At 44.3% G+C, this 23191-nt stretch overlaps 1 protein-coding gene across 1 annotated transcript in view; it reads right to left on the bottom strand.

The window, feature by feature from the left end:
- The window catches only part of CUNH6orf58 (chromosome unknown C6orf58 homolog), a 49119-nt gene extending 26502 nt beyond the window's left edge, over positions 1–22617 (bottom strand). Inside the window, exon 1 of the mRNA XM_073676037.1 lies at positions 22214–22617. Coding sequence (XP_073532138.1) covers positions 22214–22607 — 394 coding nt within the window. The 5' untranslated portion in view covers positions 22608–22617. The remainder of the gene's footprint in view (positions 1–22213) is intronic.
- Between the last annotated feature and the right edge of the window lie 574 nt (positions 22618–23191).

Raw genomic sequence — 23191 nt, 5'->3', positions numbered from 1 at the left:
CAATATACAATATGAGCCCTCACATATCCCCTGTATACAGTTTGAGCTACCACATAGACCCCCTGTATACAGTATGAGTCCCAACGTATACAGTATAAGCTCCCACATAGCCTCTCTATATACTATGAGCCCTCATGTAGCCTCCTGTATACAGTATGAACCCCCACATAACCTGTCCACATACAATATGAGCCCTCACATAGCCCCATGTTTACAATATGAGCCCCCCATATAGCCCCTATATATAGTTTGAGCCCCCACATAGCTTACTATATACAATATGAGCCCCCACATAGTCCCACTATATACAGTATGAGCCCCCACATAGCCTCCAATATACAAGATGAGCCCCCACATAGCTTCCTATATACAGTATGAGTTCCCACATAGCCCCCTCTATACAGTTGGAGCCCCCACATAGCCCCTATATACAGTATAAGTCACCACATAGCCCCCTATATACAGTATGAAATGCCTCTATACAATATAAGCCCCCACATAGCTTTCTACATACAATATCAGCCCCCACATAGCTTCCTATCTACAGCATGAGACCCCACATAGCCCAAATATACATTATAAGCCCACACATAGTCCATATATACATTATAATCCCACACATAGCCTCCTATGTACAGTATAAGCCCCCCCACATAGCCTCATATATACAATATGAGGGCCCACATAGCCCCCCTGTATACAGTATGAGCCCCCACAGGCCCTATATACAGTATAAGCCCCCACATAGTCCCCCTATATACAGTATGAGCCTCCTATATACAATATGAGCCCCCACATCGCTTACTATGTACAGTACGAGCCCCCATATAACCTTCCTATATACAGTACGTACCCCCCACATAGCACCCATATACATGCAAATATCCTATACACACAAAAAAAACAACACCACATACTAACCTTGCTCCTCTTCGCCTAGCACTCTGTTCTGTGTACTGACTTTCTCCATAGTCCACATAGTCCTGCTATATACAGTATGAGCCCCCCATAACTTCCTATATACAAGATAAGCCCCCACATTGCCCCTATATACAGTATGAGACTCCTAAATACAATATGAGCCCCCACATAGCTTTCTATATACAATACCAGCCCCCTCAGTCTACTATATACAGTTTGAGATCCCACATAGCCCATATATACATTATAAGCCCCCATATAGTCCCCCTATATACAGTATGAGCCCCCACATAGCCTCTTATATACAATATGAGCCCCCACATAGCTTCCTACATACAATATGAGCCCCCACATAGCCCCCTATATACAGTATAAGCCCCCACATACCCCCCTATATACAGTATGAGATGCCTCTATACAATATGAGCCCCCACATAGCTTTCTATATACAATATGAGCCCCCACATAGCCTCCTATATACAGTATGAGACCCCACATAGCCCCATGTACATTATAAGCCTACACATAGTCCAATATACATTATAAACCCACACATAGCCTCCTATAAACAGTATAAGCCCCCCACATAGCCTCATATATAAAATATGAGGCCCCACATAGACCCCCTATATACAGTATGAGCCCCCACAGGCCCTATATACAGTATAAGCCCCCACATAGCCCCCCCATATACAGTATGAGCCTCCTATATACAATATGAGCCCCCACATAGCCTCCTATATACAACATGAGCCCCCACATAGCCTAATATATGCAGTATGAGCCCCCACATAGCCCCCTATATACAGTACAAGCCCCAATATAACCTCCCTATCTTCAGTACGTACCCCCCACATAGCACCCATATACATGCAAATATCCTATACACACAAAAAACAACACCACATACTAACTCCGCTCCCATTCGCCCAGTACTCTGTTCTGTGTACTGACTTTCTCCATGGTCCACATAGTCCTGCTATATACAGTATGAGCCCCCCCATAACCCTCCTATATACAAAATAAGCCCCCACATTGCCCCCCTATATACAGTATGAGACTCCTCAATACAATATGAGCCCCCACATAGCTTTCTATATACAATATCAGCCCCCTCATAGCCTCATATATACAGTTTGAGATCCCACATAGCCCCATATATATTATAAACCCCCACATAGTCCATATATACATTATAAGCCCCCACATAGTCCCCCTATACACAGTATGAGCCCCCACATATCCTCCTATATACAGTATGAGCCCCCACATAGCCTTCTATATACAATGTTAGCCCCCACATAGCCCCCTATATACAGTATGAGCCCCCACAGCCCCTATATACAATATGAGCCCCCACATAGCCCCTATATACAGTATGAGCCTCCTATATACAATATGAGCCCCCAGATAGCCCCCTACATTTAGTACAAGCCCCCACATAACCTCCCTATATAAAGTACGTACCCCCCACATAGCACCCATATACATGCAAATATCCTATACACACAAAAAAAACAACAACACCACATACTCGCCTCACTCCCGTTCGCCCAGCACTCTGCTCCTGTCTCCTGTGGACTGACTCTCCACATGGCAGATGCAATTAAGGGACGTCATCGAGTCTGCTGGCTCACACACTGATTGGTGGAAGAAGGAGTTGACGGCTCCTCCTCCACCAATGTATTCATTGCTGCCTGCATTTCGAGGATGTGAATAGTGGTGACAGAAGGTGGCAGATGAACGTTGAGCGAATGCATGGTGTGGCCTGTGGGCCATTGTTTCAGCCCTATGACTGTCTTGGTTTGTGAGCCAAACTTTTCCCAGATCTATCATAGGCTAATCTGTATAGTCCATGTGGTATATTATATATATATAGATATACAATGCACTGTACTTATCACACCTGGACCTGCCTACAGGACATCACATATTATACGTGGTACAGTATAGTATAATCTGTGATGTTCTATAGGTTCAGATGTGATCAATCAGTGCAGGATTCTGTGTAGTGATGTTTGTGATCTCTGCTGGGGCTCAGGCTGTGTGCCCACGTAGCGTTTTTCAAGTGTTTATGCTGAGGAATTTCCGCAGCATAAACGCTTGTGAAAGGTTAGGTAATCCGCACCCCATGGTCCCCAAGGGGATTCCGCATGTTCTATGCACATGCTGCGGATTTTTCCGCAGCGTTTATGCTGCGTACAAAAATCCGCAGCATGTCATTTAATTTTGCGGAAGCGCAGCGGAACTCCCGCCATTGACTTGCATTGAGACGCATAGAAACCGCGACTGTACATTTTTACAAGCGGCTTCTATGCGTCTCTATGTGCGGATGGTACCCAGTTCTGGAGGAGAGGAGACTCTCATCCAGACCTGGGTACCATTGTACCTGTAAAAAAAGAATAAAATAACAAATAAAGTTTATAGTCACCTGTCCGGCGTCTTCTCTCTGAATGCCGGCATCGCTTGAGGACCTGCGGTGACGTCACAGTCATGTGACCGCAGGCCCTTCACCGCTCTGTCTCGCGAGATGCCGGCATCCAGGAACCAGACAGGAAGCAGCGCTGCAGCCACGCCGGGGCCTCGGGGGTGAGTATAGCTTTATTTGTTTTCATTTTTACGGTTCACACTGTATAAATCCATGCTGTTTGCATGGATTTATACAGTGTGACCTAGTTGTCAAGCACTTTCCAAGTGATGCTATCGCCTGGAAAGCGCTTGTCAATCTGCATGCGGAAACGCATGTGAATCCGCATGTGGATCCGCATGTATTCTGCAGGAAAAACGCATGCACAATCTGCATGCGTTTTTTTCTGCCAGGGAGATGCAGAAATGCTGCAGAAATTTTCTGCTTCATTTCTGCATCGTGGGCACATAGCCTCACTGTGATTTATTGCACCAGAATGAACTTTCCTGCAGACAAAGTGACGCTTGAGTCGACAACCTGGCACTGACAGTGTGACCTGATCTGCATCAAAGCTCAGACTCCTGCAATAACTCACACTGAGCCCCAGTAGAGAAGATGCCAAACGGACAATATACAATGCTGTCTGGAGTTATCAGGATGTGATCAGCATCCTGCTGTCTCTTCGCTGGAGACCTGCTGCCCCGACACTATCATCACCTCATGCTGAGCTCCAGTCCCGCTGTGCTGTGTGACGTTTCTTTCACAGCATCAACAATAATCAAAGGTCCCTCGGTGGCCCTGAACTGCTCCTTGGGGACTGGCCCAGGGGCAAATGTCCCTCAGCCCCCCAGCCCAGCCCGCCCTTGATTGCAACTAATTTTTTCTGTGATGTAAAACAAGTTTTTAAACAGTCAGGTGAATGTTTTTCCTTGCAGAAACCATCAGCTGTGATCCCATGCTGCCCTGTCTGTATACTCTTTTCTTCCTCCCCTGCCCAGGGGATGTGGTATAATCAGACCACGTTCCTGCACAGTCAGACACAACCATTGCATAGTACACAGCAGGGGCACATTTATAAGATTATATCAGCGCAGGAACATTTTATTTAAATACATCCAATTGTGGAAATTATTACTATTCCAAGTACTATTGATTAACGTGTACTTTATTCTTGGGAGAATACCTTTAAAGTAACAGTCAACTGATATTCTTTGTTGGTGGTCACATACCTGATAAGTGATAAACTTGATATTGAGTCTCTTATCAGATATAGAATATTTATTTTATGCTTTTCTGCTAACAGTGAGAATTTGGTTATCTAATAAGGTGATGTATTGGTCACAATTTACTAGATTAGTTATAAAGAAGCTTGTTACAAATTGTTTGTTTACTGTATTATCAAATTTAATTTCTGTCTGATTCTGCTGTCATATTGACTCCAATCAGCCCTCTAATTCTAATTATATTAACATACTAACTTACAAAGGTGGTAAGCAAGTAGTAGAGGATGATTAGAAGACTGTATATCAGCAAGACGGGCAGACACAGACAGAAGGGGGCCCCTGTGCAAGGACAGTATATGGGCCTTTTGCATTCCAATAGTGTATATGTTCCCATTTATGTGTCTGTGTGCTGATTGTTTATTTTTAGGGACAAATGGACCCCCACAGCCCTTGGGCCCATGTTCAGCTGCACAGTTTGCAGCAAAGTGTCCACCTTTGCTGACAGATTAATAAATTGTCTGTTCATTCCAACTTCCCTAGCTTTCTACAGTGTAATTCAAAGATGCAGCAGTGCTGTTCTCTCCAAGCTCCACTTAGTGGTTGGTGGGGGTATGAAAATGCTCATTATCTACTGTTATCTTCTCAATGAGTTTTGTTTAGATACAAATAAATGTTTTGTACTCTATATTGTCTTTAATTCGGTTAACCCCTTCACATCAGTGCAATTTTTTGTTATTTCGTTTTCGTTTTTCTTCCCTTCCTTCCAAAAGCCATAACTTTTTTAATTTTTTTCTGTCGACATAGCTGTACGAGGGCTTGTTTAGTGTGAGACAAGTTGAATGTTTAAATGACACCATTCATTTTACCATATCATGTGGTGAATAATGGAAAAAAAATCCTAGTGGGGTGAAATGGTGGAAAACCTGCAAGTCCAACATTATTTTTTGGGGTTTCATTTTTAAAGTGTTCGATGTGTAGTACAAAATGACCGGATAACCTGATTGTCCAGATCAGCATGATTGCGGCAATATCAAGCTTCCATATTTTCCATCAGACTTTTACAAACACATCAATACCACATATGTGTAGTTCTAATTTCTTTATTTTTTATTTTTATTCTATCCTATTTTATTTTTATTTTATTCTGAGCTGCTCGTGCCATCATTGATGCAAGAGTTTAAGGGATGATGATATTACAACTGGCAGAACTGGCAAAGATACCTCACCCTCTCCCTGGGATCTATATTTTCAAACAAAGTAATGTCAATTTAACCCCCAGAAAAACATACCTTGTCTTACAACTCCAATCCCTATTTTACAGCCTTACAGTAGCTACCTGAACCTGCAGCATGTTCTCCTTAAAAAATAAATTAGGATTATACATGTTTAACAGACAATAATATCATTGTAAAGAAAGAAACAAATAATAATCTACCTTATGTCACTTCTTTTTAAATTTTTAGTGTTGCCTTTTATTTTATTTTTGCTAGTTTGATTTTGTAAAACAACAGCACTGAAATAGATCTAGTTTATCTTGTTGTCCTGTGAAGTGTACAGAAGTGCTGAAGGTGAATTCCTCCACTGTATAAAGTAAGCAAAACCTTTAACTGAAAACATAGCTTTGTAATGTTGGTAACTGTACTGTATATTAAAAACAATTAGAACAATATAAATAAAAAAGTACTGTAGTACTGTGGCAATAGGTACTTTTCTAACATTGTAACAGAATAAAAGTATATTTTATTGATAAATATATATATGTATAAAAGTATTCAACATTTAAACTAAACAACAGTAGAAAAGAAGCAAAATAATAATTTCAAACTGTAAATTACATTATTGAAATATCAAAACATGTAGTAAATACTAGTGTTGAGCGAGCACTAAAATGCTGGGGTGCTCGAAGCTCGGCCCGAGCTCGCCGTGATACTCGGGTGCTTGACCCGAGCAACGAGCCCAATGGTAGTCTATGGGAGACCCGAGCATTTTTGCGGCGGCACCCCCGGCAGTCTGTAGAAAGCCTAAAAAGTGCCCAAAATGATAGTGACAGTGCTCAAAAGACATGGGGACAGCATGAGGATCGCCCCAGGAAGCATTTCTGACCCCCAGGTCACTGCCGTCAACAACGTGGTCCGAGCTATTAAGCCACTTTTACAGGCTCATGATAAAACGTTCAAAAACGAAAGTGAAACTTTTTTCCTGTGAAATATGTGAAGGAATTTCTTTTCCAGGGTAAAGACTTGTGTATAAGGTAAAATAAATAACCAAAAACAAAAATACTCCTCCACACCCTGGGCTATGTTCACAAGTAGCATTTTTTATGCGTTTTTGCACTTTTGTACTGCTTTCAACCATGACAAATGCATTCACCGGGAAATGTCATTTTAACATTTTACAACCTTATCTGGCCATGTGCTGTGTGACACATGCACACAGTGCTGAAAAGACTTGGGGACAGCATGGGGAAGACCCCTGGAAGCATCTCTGACTCCCAGATTACTGCCTAAAAGTGTGCCCATCAGAAGTGATCCTTGCCGCATCAGAAGATGCAGACTTGCAACTATCCCCTTTTAGTTTTGAGGAGGGCGAAGCTGGCCACTACCTCATGGCTGCTTCGGCAGCGAGGTATCTATACTCAGTCCCCAGCCGCCCGGTGGACGGGTGTCCACGCTCGGTCCCCAGCCGCCACGGGGCGGCCGGGTGTCCACACTCGGTCCCCAGCTGTCCCGCGGCCGGGTGACCATAAACGGTCCCCAGCCGCCCCAATTTCCCCGCGGAACATCCACACAGACTTTTCTTAGACTGGCCTGATTTAGGGCAGCATTGGACGAGCCCACCAGAGAACCCGACTCCTCCGGTGGGCCCTGGCTTCTCCATCAGGGGAGTTGTTTGTGCCAAGGTGAGGAGCATGATGATGATAGAAGTTAGCATTTGCTTTGTTTTCTTGGAATGCAAGCGTAAGTGTGCAACCTGCCACCCACCCCCAGGCTGCAATACCATACTGCTAGCTTGCTTGCACTTGAAATTGGGCCTTTTAGGCATGTGGAGGCAGACGCCGGCCACCATGTCATGGCTGCGTCGGCGGCCCTTTTATCCATACTCAGTCCCCAGCCACCCGGCGGCCGGGTGTCCATGCTCGGTCCCCAGCCGCCTCGCTGCCAGGTGTCCACACACGGTCCCCAGCCGCTAGGGGGCGGCCGGGTTTCCACACTCGGTCCCCAGCCGCCCAGCGGCCGGGTGTCCACACACGGTCCCCAGCCGCCTGGGGGTGGCCGGGTGTCCATAAACGGTCCCCAGCCACCCCGATTTCTCCGCAGAACATCCCCACACACTTTTCTTAGACTGGCCTGCTTTTGGGAAGCATTGGACGAGCCCACCAGAGAATCCGACTCCTCCGGTGGACCCTGGCTTCTCCATCAGGGGAGTTGAGAGTGCCAAGGTGAGGAGCATGATGAGGATGATAGAAGTTAGCATCTGCTTTGTTTTCAAGGAATGCAATCTCATGTATGTAGTATCGGCTAGGCCTGAGGTGGTCAGCATTTTGGCGCATATCCTACCTCCTCCGAGGATTGCTGGATGTTTTCCTGCTACTATCCAAGTTCTGTGACTCCCGTTAAAACAAAGCTTCAGGCGATAAATGATGGGTGAGGTAGTGGCAAAGGAGAAAGAGCAGGAGGAACAGGGACTATTCACATCAATATCAGGCCAGTCAACCACATATGTCCTGTAGGATATGTTTCTGTAACAAAAGGAGCGGTTCGGCAACACAGTTATAGGGCATACAGTGAGTGCAATGCTTACCAAAAATTTTGAGGCATTCCAATGCCCCTTGGAAATGACATGGAGGTCAGAGGGCCTTAACTAAACCATTTTTTCCATTTATAGCAACTGGGTCTCCTGTGCACTGTTGGCCTAAGCAGTGAATGGAAGGCTTTCCAAAAATTATGAGGAACTGCAATGCCCCTTGAAACAGACGTGGATTACAGCGTACTAAAAACCTTCTACCCATTATTGGGGAGTGTGTCTCCCTTAGTTTTCACCTTTGCATTGAAAAGCAAAAGCTGACTAAAATTAGGAGGAAATGCAATGCCTGTTGGAAGAGTCGTGGAGATTAGAGGTAAGGTAATTAAAAACAGCATTTCAATGCCCCTTGGAAGAGACGTGGAGGTCACAGTAGCTTAACAAGACGGTTTTAATGCCCCTTGGAAGAGTGGTGGAAGTTACAGTGGAATAAAAAGATAATATCAATGCCCCGTGGAATAAACGTTGAGGTCACAGTAGCTTAACAAGATGGTTTTAATGCCCCTTGGAAGAGTGGTGGAAGTTACAGTAGAATAAAAAGACTATATCAATGCCCCGTGGAATAGACGTTGAGGTCACAGTAGCTTAACAAGACGGTTTTAATGCCCCTTGGAAGAGTGGTGGAAGTTACAGTGGAATAAAAAGACAATATCAATGCCCCATGGAATAGACGTTGAGGTCACATTAGCTTAACAAGACGGTTTTAATGCCCCTTGGAAGAGTGGTGGAAGTTACAGTGGAATAAAAAGACAATATCAATGCCCCATGGAATAGACGTTGAGGTCACCGTAGCTTAACAAGATGGTTTTAATGCCCCTCGGAAGAGACGTGGAGGTCACAGTAGCTTAACAAGACGTTTTTAATGCCCCTTACAAGAGCCATGCAGTACAGCATATTACAAACATTAGTCCCATTATTGGGAAGTGGGTCTCCCATAGTATTTGCTTATGCCTTCAAAGCAAAAGCTTCCAAAAATTAGGACGGAGCAACTTGCAATGCCCCTTACAAGAGCCATGCAGTACGGCATATTACAAACATTAGTCCCATTATTGGGAAGTGGGTCTCCCATAGTATTTGCTTATGCCTTCCAAGCAAAAGCTTCCAAAAATTAGGATGGAGCAACTTGCAATGCCTCTTACAAGAGCCATGCAGTACAGCATATTACAAACATTAGTCCCATTATTGGGGAGTGGGTCTCCCTTAGTATTTGCTTATGCCTTCCAAGCAAAAGCTTCCAAAAATTAGGATGGAGCAACTTGCAATGCCTCTTACAAGAGCCATGCAGTACAGCATATTACAAACATAAGTCCCATTATTGGGGAGTGGGTCTCCCATAGTATTTGCTTATGCCTTCCAAGCAAAAGCTTCCAAAAATTGGGACGGAGCAACTTGCAATGCCTCTTACAAGAGCCATGCAGTACAGCATATTACAAACATTAGTCCCATTAAAGGGGAGTGGGTCTCCCATAGTATTTGCTTATGCCTTCCAAGCAAAAGCTTCCAAAAATTTTGAGGAAATGCAATGCCCGTTCGAAGAGTCGTTGAGGTCCCAGTAGCTTAACAAGACGCTTTTAATGCCCTTTACAAGAGACGTGGAGGTCAGAGTGTTATAACAAGATGCTTTTAATGCCCCTCAGAAGAGACATGGAGGAAAGAGTGGTATAACAAGATGCTTTTAATGCCCCTCAGAAGAGACGTGGAGGTCAGCGTGGTATAACAAGACGCTTTTAATGCCCCTTACAAGAGACGTGGAGGTCAGAGTGGTATAACAAGATGCTTTTAATGCTCCTTACAAGAGACGTGAAGGTCAGAGTGGTATAACAAGACAGTTTTAATGCCCCTTACAAGAGACGTGTAGGTCAGAGTGTTATCACAAGACTCTTTTAATGCCCCTCAGAAGAGACGTGGAGGTCAGAGTGGTATAACAAGACGCTTTTAATGCCCCTCGGAAGAGACATGGAGGTCAGAGTGGTATAACAAGACGCTTTTAATGCCCCTCAGAAGAGACGTGGAGGTCAGAGTGGTATAACAAGATGGTTTTAATGCCCCTTACAAGAGACGTGGAGGTCAGAGTGTTATAACAAGACGCTTTTAATGCCCCTCAGAAGAGACGTGGAAGTCAGAGTGGTATAACAAGACACTTTTAATGCCCCTTACAAGAGACGTGGAGGTCAGAGTGGTATAACAAGATGCTTTTAATGCCCCTTACAAGAGACGTGGAGGTCAGAGTGTTATAACAAGATGCTTTTAATGCACCTCAGAAGAGACGTGGAGGTCAGAGTGTTATAACAAGACGCTTTTAATGCCCCTTACAAGAGACGTGGAGGTCAGAGTGTTATAACAAGACGCTTTTAATGCCCCTCAGAAGAGACGTGGAGGTCAGAGTGGTATAACAAGACGCTTTTAATGCCCCTCAGAAGAGACGTGGAGGTCAGAGTGGTATAACAAGATGCTTTTAATGCCCCTTACAAGAGACGTGGAGGTCACAGTGGTATAACAAGACGCTTTTAATGCCCCTTTACAACAGATGTAGAGGTCAGAGTGGTGTAACAAGACGCTTTTAATGCCCCTCGGAAGAGATGTGGAGGTCAGAGTGGTATAACAAGATGCTTTTAATGCCCCTTGGAAGAGCCATACAGTACAGCATCTTAAAAATATTATTCCCATTATTGGGGAGTGGGTCTCCCACAGTCTTTGCTTATGCCTTCCAAGCAAAAGCTGACAAAAATCAGGATGAAGGAACGTTCAATAATGGCAACATGGACCACGGTCACCCTGGTGGTATAGTGGTGGTGGAGGCTGAGGATAAGGAGAAGAACATAAAACAGCCGAAATGAGAAAGCGTATACCCATGTGTGGGTGTGAAGCAGTGCATGTGAATACACCTCCCGAAATAACACAGTGGATTTGACTTTATGTTACTCTGCTGTCATTTGGTGGTGATGAGAAGTCTGGCCCAATCCAGCCCTTGTTCATTTTGCTAAGGGTCAGCTTGTCAGCATTGTCAGTTGACAGGCGAGTGCGCTTATCAGTTATAATTCCCCCAGCGGCACTAAAAACACGCTCCGATAACACGCTAGTGGCAGGGCAGGCCAGGACCTCCAAGGCGTACAGAGCGAGTTCATTCCAAGTGTCCAGCTTGGATGCCCAATAATTAAAAAGCACAGAGGAATCACGGAGGATGCTGGTACAGTCGGCAAGGTACTCCCTCACTATCTTTTGAAACTTTCCACTCCTTGTGAGAGCACCCCGCGCCTCAGGGTCTGTAAGCTGTGCGGGTCTCAGAAAACTGTCCCAGAATGTTGACAGTGTTCCCCTGCCTCTGCTGGATTGGAGTTGCGTTTCTCTCGCCTGTACGCATTGGTTGGTCAACGAACTGTGACCTCTGCCGCTAGCGTGTTCAGATGGGAATTTTTTTTACAGTTCTGCAGTAAGGGCCTTCTGGTACTGCCCCATTTTGGTAGACCTCTCCACCTCAGGAATAAGAGAGTGAAAGTTCTCCTTGTAGCGGGGGTCTACAAGTGTCACCAACCAGTAATGACTGTCACCCAACATTTTGACAAAGCAAGGGTCACTGTTAAGGCAGCGTAACATAAAATCAACCATGCGTGCCAGACTGGTAACGGGCAAGATTTCCGTGTCCTCACCAAGATGACGACTGACCATGCTCTCCTCCTCCTCCTCCTCCTCCCCCCCCAGTCCTCAGGCCACCCACGCTGAACTGACGGTATGACAGTTGTAGAGGTACTACCGTCTACAGCGCATAATACCAGCACTTGTTCTTCCTCCTCCTCCTCCTCTCCCTCATTGTCCCCCAATGCACGTTGGGATGAGATGAGACTGGGCTGTGTGTAATCGCCCGCTATGGCTTCTTGATCCATCTCATCATACTCTGGCTGCAATGCCTCCTCTTTAATACTCTGCAGAGAGCGTTGCAAAAGACAGACAAGTGGGATGCTGACAATAATGATGGCATCATCACCACTCACCATCTTGGTGGCCTCCTCAAAGTTTGTCAGGATGGTACATATGTCAGTCATCCAGGTCCACTCCTGAGGTCTTATGTGTGCAGTCTGACCTGAATATCGACTGCCTTGTTGCAGCTGGTACTCCACAACTGCTCTCTTCTGCTCACAAATCCTTAGCAACATGTGGAGGGTAGAGTTCCATCGTGTGGGGACATCACACACCAGTCGGTGTGCCCCGGAAGCTTCAAACGCTGCTGCAACACAGCAAGGGCAGCGGAAGCTGTAGCCGACTTGCGAAAATGAGCTGACAGGCGGCATACTTTCACGAGCAGATCTGGCAACTCGGGGTACGATTTAAGAAACCGCTGAACCACGAGGTTAAGCACATGAGCCAGGCATGGTACGTTTGTGATCTCGCCTCGCCTCAGAGCCGCCACCAGGATACAGCCATTGTCACACACGACCATGCCTGGATGGCGGTTCAGCGGTCTCAGCCACAGATCTGCCTGCTCTTTCACAGCTGTCCACAACTCACAAGCAGTGTGAGGTTTATCACCTAAGCTTATGAGTTTCAGCACAGCCTGTTGCCGCTTTCTCGGAGGCAGTACTACTGTGCTTCCAGCTTGTAACTGATGTGGTGATATCTGAGATGGAGGCTGAGCATGAGGAGGAGGAGGAGGAGGAGGATGCACAGGAGCTGTACACTGTGGGGGCAACTCTGACTGACATAGGGCCCGTAATCCTCGGTGTGGGAAGGATGTGTTCCGTCCCAAGGTCCGACTGGGTCCCGGCTTCCACTATGTTTACCCAGTGTGCCGTCAGAGAGATGTACCATCCCTGGCCACAAGCACTTGTCCATGTGTCCGTTGTCAGGTGGACTCCCCGGTAACTGCGTTGTTGAGGGCACGGCAGATGTTTTGGGACACGTGCTTGTGTAGTGCAGGGATGGCACACCGGGCAAAATAGTGTCGGCTGGGGACCGAGTACCGAGAGACGGCCACCGCCATAAGGTTGCGGAACCATTCTGTCTCCCCCAGCCTAAAAGGCAGCATTTCCAACGCAAGCAGTCGTTAAATGTGCGAATTTAGGACTGTGGCCTGTGGGGCGTTAGCTGCGAATTTCCGCTTTCATTCAAAGGTCTGGGATATGGACAATTGAACGCTGTGGTGGGACGTGGACGTTGATGCTGTTTCTTGAGAAACTGCCATAACAAGTGAAGACTGAGAGGAGGGGGCATCTTTACATGCAGTATGGACAGGGGATTGCCTTGCACACACAATAGGGGGTTCTATTGCACGCACAACAGCGGAAGAAGCAGTGGTGACACCCGCTGACACTGGTCGTGGACCCTGGGGTTCGCCCCACAAAGTCGGATGCTTTGCTGCCATGTGCCTGATCATGCTGGTGGTGGTCAGGCTGGTAGTTTTGTCACCCTGCTGATGCTGGCATGGCAGGTGGTACAAATGGCCTTTTTGGAGTTATCAGCAGAGTCTTTAAAAAAATTCCAGACTCTGGAAGACCTACCGCTTGTACTGGAAACGTCCCTCGTGTTGGTGTTACGGGGAACGGTTGCCCGCCTTCTGTCTGCTGCCACCACACTGCTTCTTCCTGCCTGTTGGGGTACTCTGCCTCCCTCCCCCTGTGTGCTGCTGGCCTCACTCTGCATGTCCTCCTGCCACGTTGTGTCAGTTACTAGATCATCCACCACCTCCTCCTCTTCCACTTGCGCACCACGATCCTCCTCCTCACTTCCTGGCAATTGTGTCTCGTCATCGTCCACTTCTTGTGACAAATTGCCAGCGTCGACTTCCTGTGGCCGTGGCTGTTCAAATATTTGAGCATCGCTACATGGGATCTCCTCTTCCACCACTTCAAGCAGAGCAGGCGAGGGTAACAAATATGGAAATGAACCAGTGAACAGCTCTTCAGAGTGTCCAAGTGTGGGATCAGTTGCTGTCTAACGACACTCGGCATGGTGGGAGGAAGGAGCATCAGGGTGAGGAGGAGTATGCGGTCGAAACTCACGGCTACTAACATTTGACCGTGTGGAAGACAGACCGGAGGTGGTAGTGCTCAGGTAACTGGAAGTATTATCTGCTATGCAATTAATAACCTGTTCACACTGATCAGTTCGCAATACTGGTGTTGTTCTTTGCTTCCCTAGTAATTCGGTCAAGAAGTGGGAGCGAGAAGATGTGGCTGTTGGTTGTGGCACATTTTCACCTTGGCCACGGCCCCGTCCTCTGCACGCACCATCACCAGAACGTCCTGTTCCACATCCCTTGCCTCGCGCCTTGCCCATTGTAAAGGAAGTAAAATAACTTAAGGCCCCGTCACACTTAGCGACGCTGCAATGATCCCGACAATGATACGACCTGTCAGGGATCGTTGCTGCGTCGCTATGTGGTCGCTGGTGAGCTGTCAAACAGGCAGGCTCACCAACAATCGGGGGAGCAGCGACATCGTGGAAAGAATCTTTCCACGATGTCCTGCTCCTGGTTACCAGCATGCTGAAGCAGGAGCAGGCTGGTAACCATGATAAACATCGGGTTACTAGGGGCACACGCGCACCTAGTAACCCGTTGTTTATCATGGTTACCACTCTGCTACGGTGAGCGGGAGGTTACCGCTCACTTTAGCAGGCTCGTAACCATGATAAACAACGGGTTACCAGCCTGATCGCTGCTCCCGCTGGTCACACACAGCGATGTGTGCTGACCAGCGGGAGGGCAACGACCAAAAAATGGTCCAGGACACTTTGCAGCAATCAGCGACCTCACAGCAGGGGCCTGATCGCTGCAAAGTGTCAAACATAGCGACATCGCTGGTGAGGTCGCTGTTGCGTCACCAAAACTGTGACACAGCAGCGATCTCGCTAGCAATCTCGCTATGTGAGACAGGGGCTTTACACTTGCACTATCAATGGAAAAAGGGTAATAAAAAGGAGATTAGAACGGTGTAAGAGGAACACCACAGTTCTATTTCTCTGGCCTACACCCGACTCTTTTAAACAATCAGAACAATCAGGGATAAACTATTACTGTTTTTCTTTACAAAAATAATACCAAAACCTGAATAATAGAGATTTTTTTACCATGGAATGGCAAAACCACAGTTATTGTTTACTGATGTATACCATACTTTTTTAAATATATAGATTTGCGGCTGAACAGTGAGCGACACACTCAAACTGTTTTTTTTAGATACAAAAGGCCCACAACTGGATACTACAGAGATTTGACCCGTGGAAATGCAAAACCACACTGGGATTTGTCGGGCCTATAACAGACTATTTTCAACAGATATATTTTTGTGTCAGAACAGTCAGGGGACACTACTGGTTTTTTTAAAGGCCAAAAAAGCGAAAAGCAGGATAATAGAGACTTTTTACCGTGGAACAGCAAACCCACAGTTATAATTTACTGGTGTATGCCAGAGTTTTTTAAATATATAGATTTGCAGCTGAACAGTGAGCGACACACTCAAACAGTTTTTTTTTAGTTACAAAAGGCCCACAACTGGATACTACAGAGATATGACCCGTGGAAATGCAAAACCACACTGGGATTTGTCGGGTCTACAACAGACTATTTTCAACAGATATATTTTTGTGTCAGAACAGTCAGGAGACACTACTGTTTTTCTTTAAGGCCAAAAAAGCGAAAAGCAGGATAATAGAGATTTTTTACCGTGGACCAGCAAACCCACAGTTATAATTTACTGGTGTATACCAGACTTTTTTAAATGTATATATTTGCAGCTGAACAGTGAGCGACACACTCAAACTGTTTTTTTTAGATACAAAAGGCCCAAAACTGGATACTACAGAGATTTGACCCGTGGAAATGCAAAACCACACTTCTGTTTCTGTGGCCTATACCAGACTCTCTTCAACAGATATATTTGTGTCTGAAAAATCAGAGACACACTTTTTTTTTGTGGGGTGGGGACAGCAATAGGTTAATAAGACAGATATTTGTACAGTGTGAAGGAGGAAATTAAAAAGAGGATTTAGATGAAAAAAAAGGATTTTACTGCCCCCTGCGACCTGGAGCTAAGTCCAGCAATTTCAGAAACAGGAGCACACAGGATTGTAATGCAGCTGGAATAACCACTGCGTCTCCTATACAGCCTGCCTGCCTGCCTGATATCTGGGATGGATATTAGTCCTGAGAAGGACTGTTTGTTTGTTCTGGCAGCCTTTACAGACCCTACACTAACTATTTCGCAGGAAAAATCTCTCCCTAGCTCAGCGGCGCTGTCCCTACACTGTCTAATCTGGAGCGACTGTGTCCAAGATGGCGGCGCCCGGTTTTAAATACTCGAGGTGACGCTGTGCGGCCAGCCAATCACTATAATGCCCACAAACAACATGGCTGCGGCATTACAGTGACTGGCTGGCAATCCCTGCATGTTCATTGGCTCTGTAATGAGCGCCAAACATGCAGGGCAGAGACCCGAGCTCCCGCCCGAGTAACCCGGAAATGCTCGGTTCTCGCCGAACATCCCGAGTAGCGTGATGCTCGGGCGAGTACCGAGCAGTGTCGAGCATGCTCGCTCAACACTAGTAAATATACAAGCATTTGAAAAAAGTTATTAACCCCTTAAGGACCAAGCCACTTTGTACATTAATGTCCGAGTCTCTTTTTTCAAATGTGACCAGTGTGGTAGAAACTCTGGAATGCTTTAACGTATCCCAGTGATTCTGAAATTGTTTTTACAGAACCAATTTTTAGGCTGCGTGTCCACTATGCGTTTTTCAAGCATTTTTGCCGCGGAATTCCCGCAGCAGAAACGCTTAAAAAATGCTTGGTAATACGTGCCCCATGGTCCCCAATGATAATCCACATGTGCTGTGCACATGCTGCGGAAATTTCCACTGCGGATTATCATTGCGGAAAAATACGCAGCATGTTCATTAATTTTGTGGACAATCACCGCCATTGACTTGCTGTTGTCGGCGGTCGCGTGACCTGCCACATGACTAAATGACGTCATGGCAGGTCCTTTCACACCACCGCGACCGATACAACAGACCGGACGCAGCGAAGAAAACACCGGGGGCCATCGGAAGGTAAGTATAATCTTTATTTATGCATGGATTTATATAGTGTGACCAAGTTGTCAAGCACTTTTCCATGTGATGCTAAAATCGCTTGGAAAAGCTCTTGATAACCCGCATGCAGAAATGCATGCAAAAACGCTTGACAAACGCTTTTACCTGGCAGGAAAAACGCATGTAAAATCCGCATGCGTTTTTCCTGCTAGGGAGAAGCGGAAAAAATATGCAGCATTTCTGCATCGTGGGCACTTAGCCTAAGGCACCACATCACATTTGAAATGACTTTCTGTGGCCTATATGACAGGAAATACCCCAAAATGACACCATTTTAAAAACTGCACCCCTAAAGACGCTCAAAACCACATTTAAGGAGTATATTAACCCTTTAGGTCCATCACAAGTATTAAAGCAATATGGAAAGAAAAAAATAACAATTTTAATTTTTCCCACAAAAATGTTGCTTTAGCCCCAAATTTTTCATTTTCACAAGGTTAACAAGTGGACCATACAATTTGTTGTGCAATTTCTACTGAGTACACTGATATGTGGTGGAAAACAACTGTTGGGCGCATGGTAGGGCTCAGAAGGGAAGAAGACCATTTGACTTTTGGAGTGCAAAATTGGCAAGCAAAAGATACAGATGCCATGTCGCGTTTGCAGAGCCCCTGATGTGCCTAACCAGTAGAAACTCCCCACAAGTGACTCCATTTTTTTGCCCAACAAACAGGCAATCCCTGCATGTGTCGCAGCTGTCTAACAGCCGTGACACATACAGCCACAGCGGAACAAACATAGATACCAAGCACGTTGAAAATACTCAGCGAACACCCGATCGTGCTTGATTAAAGGGTTAAAAGAGCATGGCAAGACTAGTAAGAAACTCTTGCTTGGCAAACAGCAGGGCTTGAAGAAGAAGTAGCACCATTTGACTTTTCGAGCACAATTTTTGCTAGAATAGATTACGAACACTATGTCACATTGACCGAGCCCCTGAGATAACAGCAGAAACCTCCACAAGTAACCTCATTTTGGAAACTACACCTCTCGAAAAATTCCTCTACGGGTGGAGTGAACATTTTAAACCCACAGGTACTTCACAGATTTGTGTAATATTGAGCTGTGAAATTTTTTTCCACTAAAATGTTGTTTTAGGTGAAAGTTCTTAATTTTCAAAAGGGCTAATAGGAGAAAATGGACCACAAAATATGTTATGCAATTTTTTCTAAGTATGGCAATAACCTATATGTGGTCGGAAACTACTTTTCAGGCAAAGTGCAAAGCTCAGAAAGGAAAGAGCACCATATCGGAGTGCAGATTTGCCTGGAATGGTTTGCGGGTGCCATGTCACATTGGCAGAGCCTCTGAGGTGTCAGGACAGCAGGGCCCCCACTAAGTGACCCCATTTTACAAGACACAAATCTTAATGAAATCATCTACTGGTGCAGTGAGCATGTTGACACCACATGTGCCTCAAATAATTTTATACCATTGGGTGCTGAAGAAAAAGTAATTACATTTTTACCACTAAAGTGTTGTTTTAGCCCCATATTTTATATTTACATTTTCACAATGGGAAATAGGTAAAAATTACCACATAATTTGTTGCACAATTTCTCATCAACATGGCAATACCCCACATGTGGCTGTATAGTACTGTTTGGCCACGTGGTGAGGGAAGGAGCGCTATTTGACTTTTGAAGTGCAGATTTTCCTAGAATAGTTTGCAGACTCCATTTGCAGAGCCCCTAAATACGAGAAGAGCAGAAAACTCCCTCATTTGACCTCAATTTGAAAATTGCACCCCTATGGGAATTCATCTACAGGTGTAGTGATGATTTGTTACAGAGTAAAAAATGCAAATATGCTATTGTAGTGCTCGTACACTGCAATGCCCAGTACATAGTAGTGTCCATACACTGTGCCCAGCTTGTGCTTCTGGAGACACACACCCCATAAATTAAGTGGCCTTTCCTCACTACAGTATTTCCAAACATGTGAATGCTAACTGTGGTTTAGGCACATTGTTGGGCTCAGAAGTGAGGGGAGGCATTTAGATTTGGGAGAACAGAATTCACTGGATTTTTTTTGGTAGGAGTCATGTCACTTTTCCAGAGCCTTTGTGTTACCAGGAATGTGGAAGCTCCCTATATTTCTGTTAACAGATGACGGACCTGAGTAAGAGCTTGTTTTTTGTAGGTTGACTATAAGGTTTTCTTAACGGCATTTTGGGGTACAGAACATATTGAATCAGTTCATATTTATCCCATCCTCCAAGTTGAGCACTTACATCAGGGTTTCCATTTAAATCTACAAAATACGTGATTCTGATGAAACCCACAAGGGATCAATTCACTACTGAGTCAGCAGAGTTACTTTGGACTCTGTGGGTCCTGTTTGGCGGTATTCAGTTTATAATAAGTGCACAAAACTGTGACTGACCGCGCTTTATGCAAAAAATGGGCCAGACAGAGTCCAAAGTGTCTCCATCTGCCTCATTTTAAGGAATCTTTAGTCTAAATTACGTATTTTAGGGATTTAAACGTAAACCTCGGTGTTAGCGCTCAGCATAAAGCGCAGGATAAATGTGAGTCAAACCTTACTGTGATTTGTGGGAGGAAGAAAAAATAGATCAACAGCAGGTCAAAAATTGTTTTTAGTTATTTTTTATGCAGTTTCTTGTGTGGTATAAGTGATTAGATGAGTTTATTCTTTGGGTCGAAGCAATTACAGGGATACCAGATTTATAGCTCTTTTCTATGTTTGGCTACAATTTTTTTATATTTCTGCTGACAGAGTCATGTGGGGGCTTCTTTTTTGCAGAACGAGTAGATGTTTTTATTGGTACCATTTTCGGGCACATAACATTTTTTGATAGCTTTCTATTCTGATTTTTGGGAGTCAAAATGAACAAAAAACAGAAATTCAGGATTTTTTTTTATGCTCATCATATGGTAAAAGTGAAGACAGCTCTATTCTTCAGGTCAGTACGATTACAGCGGTGCCACATTTAGATCATTTTTTATGTTTTGTTGCTTTTACGTAATAAAAACAATTTTATAGAAAGAACATTTTTTTATCGCTGTATTCTGAGAGCTATAGTTTTCTTATTTTTCCACTGATGAAGCTGCATGTTGTCTTGTTTTTTGCGTGACAACATGATGTTTTCAGTGATACCATATTTATTTACATTTGATTGCGTTTTATTCCACTTTTTTCAGGGGTATGATGAAAAAGCATAATGTTTCTTTTTTTTTTTTTTACAGTTTTCACTGAAGGGGTTAACTAATCTGGCAGTTTTATACACCGGATCGTTGCGGACACAGCAATACCAAATATGTGTATTTTACTTTTGTTTTTACATAAATATGTGTATTTATTGGTGAAATATTTTTAGTTCTTTATTTTTTGGTTTGTTTGTTTTTTAAATAAATGTAGAATTTTTTTTCTTAATTTTTTTTCTACTTTTTTGCTTAGTTCCTCCATGGGACTTTAACATTTATTAGTTTGATCACAGCCCTCAATTCACCAGCACTGCAAAGCATGAGATCCGTCAGATTACACTGACTGAATGCCTGTTAGATCCTGCCTATGGACTGGGTCTCACAGGCCACCATACCTAGTACACCAGGAGGTCATTGTTTGACCTCCGGGTGCCATGATAACCATTGGGTCAAAGTGATTTTGTCACGGGGTGTCGATGGGGGGAAAGAGCGAGTGTCCTTTCTCTTACTACCTTCTAAATTACACAAACGCTATTGATCGGGGCATCTGGAGGGTTAATAAGTCAGCGGCGGTGCAGGCACTGGCATTGGCTGTTACCGCAGGATCTCAGCTGTCAGCTGAGCCGAGTTCCCTGCAGTGATTGTGCAGGTAAGTGCTGATATTTCAGCACCTACCGCCAATCACATGCTGTGATCAGTCAGTCAGATTGACTAACTGATTACAGTGATCGGAGAGGGAGGACCTCTGAAATGGATCCCCACATCTCTTACCTGCCAATCAACTGTCACTGACCGCTGTCAGCACGGAGCTGTCACTGTGTGTTTTCATACAGTGACAGTTTACATACATGTTGGGTATAGCACGTCATGATATGTGAACTGACACCAGCTCGCAAGTTATAACATACTATACCCGTCGTGTGGAGTTAAGGGGTTACAGAGAACCTGAGAGGAGATTGATGCTGTCCGAACTACAGTCAGCATGAATCAGATATTGACTGTGTTTTTGCAGCCGTGTATTTTTTACTCCGAAACGCATTGGTGTTTCCGATAAAGCATGCCTTGAATAGCCGGCCCGGGACTATGTATCTTGGATGACTAGTTTGAGACAGGCGCCTAGGATGAGACCTGTCAGTCTAGTCAGTCCCTTGGCCCACTTTTCAAAGTATGTATTCTCTGAAAAGCTGCAGTTTTGGAGTAAAGCATTCAGCATCTGACTCATGCTGCACGTGGCTTGGAAAGCCTGGTTCCACTTTTAGGCTCTCTTTAATATATTGGATACGTTGCAAGCAGAGAAAATCAGAATGAGACATTCTAGAAACTGCAACATATTAGAGCTCAATAAAGTTCACTAAAACCTGAAATTAATTTAAAATCATTTAAACTTCATATTTAAACCAGAATAAAAAATGTGCCCCACATTGTTACATATAAATAGTCATATTTCAATGTGAAATCAGAATTTTCTAAGATTATTAATTTAAGAGTTGGAATTTATTTCAGGTAAAGTTTTATATAAAGTCACATAATGCTATAAAGGCATACCAAATGACCACAATTTGATATCCCAAGGCATATATAAAATGTTAGAATCTTACGGATTATATTACCTGTAAGATACTGCCATCCATGTTGCAGAGGCAATCCCCAAAGTAGGTTCTTCTTGTTACCTGGCTCTTTCATATCCAGGTATGGTTCAGTGGCATTTAGCATCATTTTATACATTGCCATCCTGTCGAGATAATTCCAGGGATTGATAACTTTGTTATTAGTGAAATCAGTCTGGCTCTCAGGAACAAGTTCCCACATTGGTGGGTAATGCTCATTGTTAGTGGGCACATCAGGACTGGCACTGCCTAATGGCAGTACTGGCCACAGAAACAATAGCATAATCATCTCATGGAATACGACCATGATCAATGAACCATGTAAATAAAACTGCTGTGTTTGTCGCCTTATAAAGCCTGGTTCACTGGGATCCGAGCATCTGTTGCTTTCCTGCATACTGTACACTGTAAACCAGACTTTGTGCATGTAATCATCACCCTATATCCAAATATTTACTTTTTGGAAGAATTGTCTACATGCCCAATTGCCCTATCTCTGTTTGCTGGCTCGTTAATGTTGAACTTGACTGCAGGGAAATGAAATACATATTTGTTCTAAAAGCACATCTTCTTGTCCTGCAACAGATATAATAAATCTATGAAGAACGTAATGTGCATTCACACAAAATTGACTTTAAAACTGAGTTCAGATTTAACGTAGAACTTCATTCAACTGTAAACCCATTATGATTATAACCTTGAATTATATGAGTGTACGAATTGTAGTGCAGATGGAGCACAGGATAATGTTCGGATGCTGTATTCAAACATCTATTATGAAGAAACTGCACAAATTCTATTGCGTGGCATGCCCTTATTTTACACACAATTTAGACCTTTCTGGGACATGAATAAGCATTTACTACTGAAAAAAGCAACACTTTAACTTTAAAATTAATTTATCATTAAGTTGGAATCTTCTGAATATTCCCTAGCACAATTCTATTATCTGTTGGAAGTGCATTGGTGGTGCATTGATGG

This window comes from Phyllobates terribilis, unplaced genomic scaffold (assembly GCF_046119375.1).
Source record: "Phyllobates terribilis strain yellow unplaced genomic scaffold, ASM4611937v1 Scaffold_3__8_contigs__length_932513732, whole genome shotgun sequence".
NCBI lineage: Eukaryota > Metazoa > Chordata > Amphibia > Anura > Dendrobatidae > Phyllobates > Phyllobates terribilis.
This window is presented reverse-complemented; position numbering and strand designations above follow the sequence as displayed.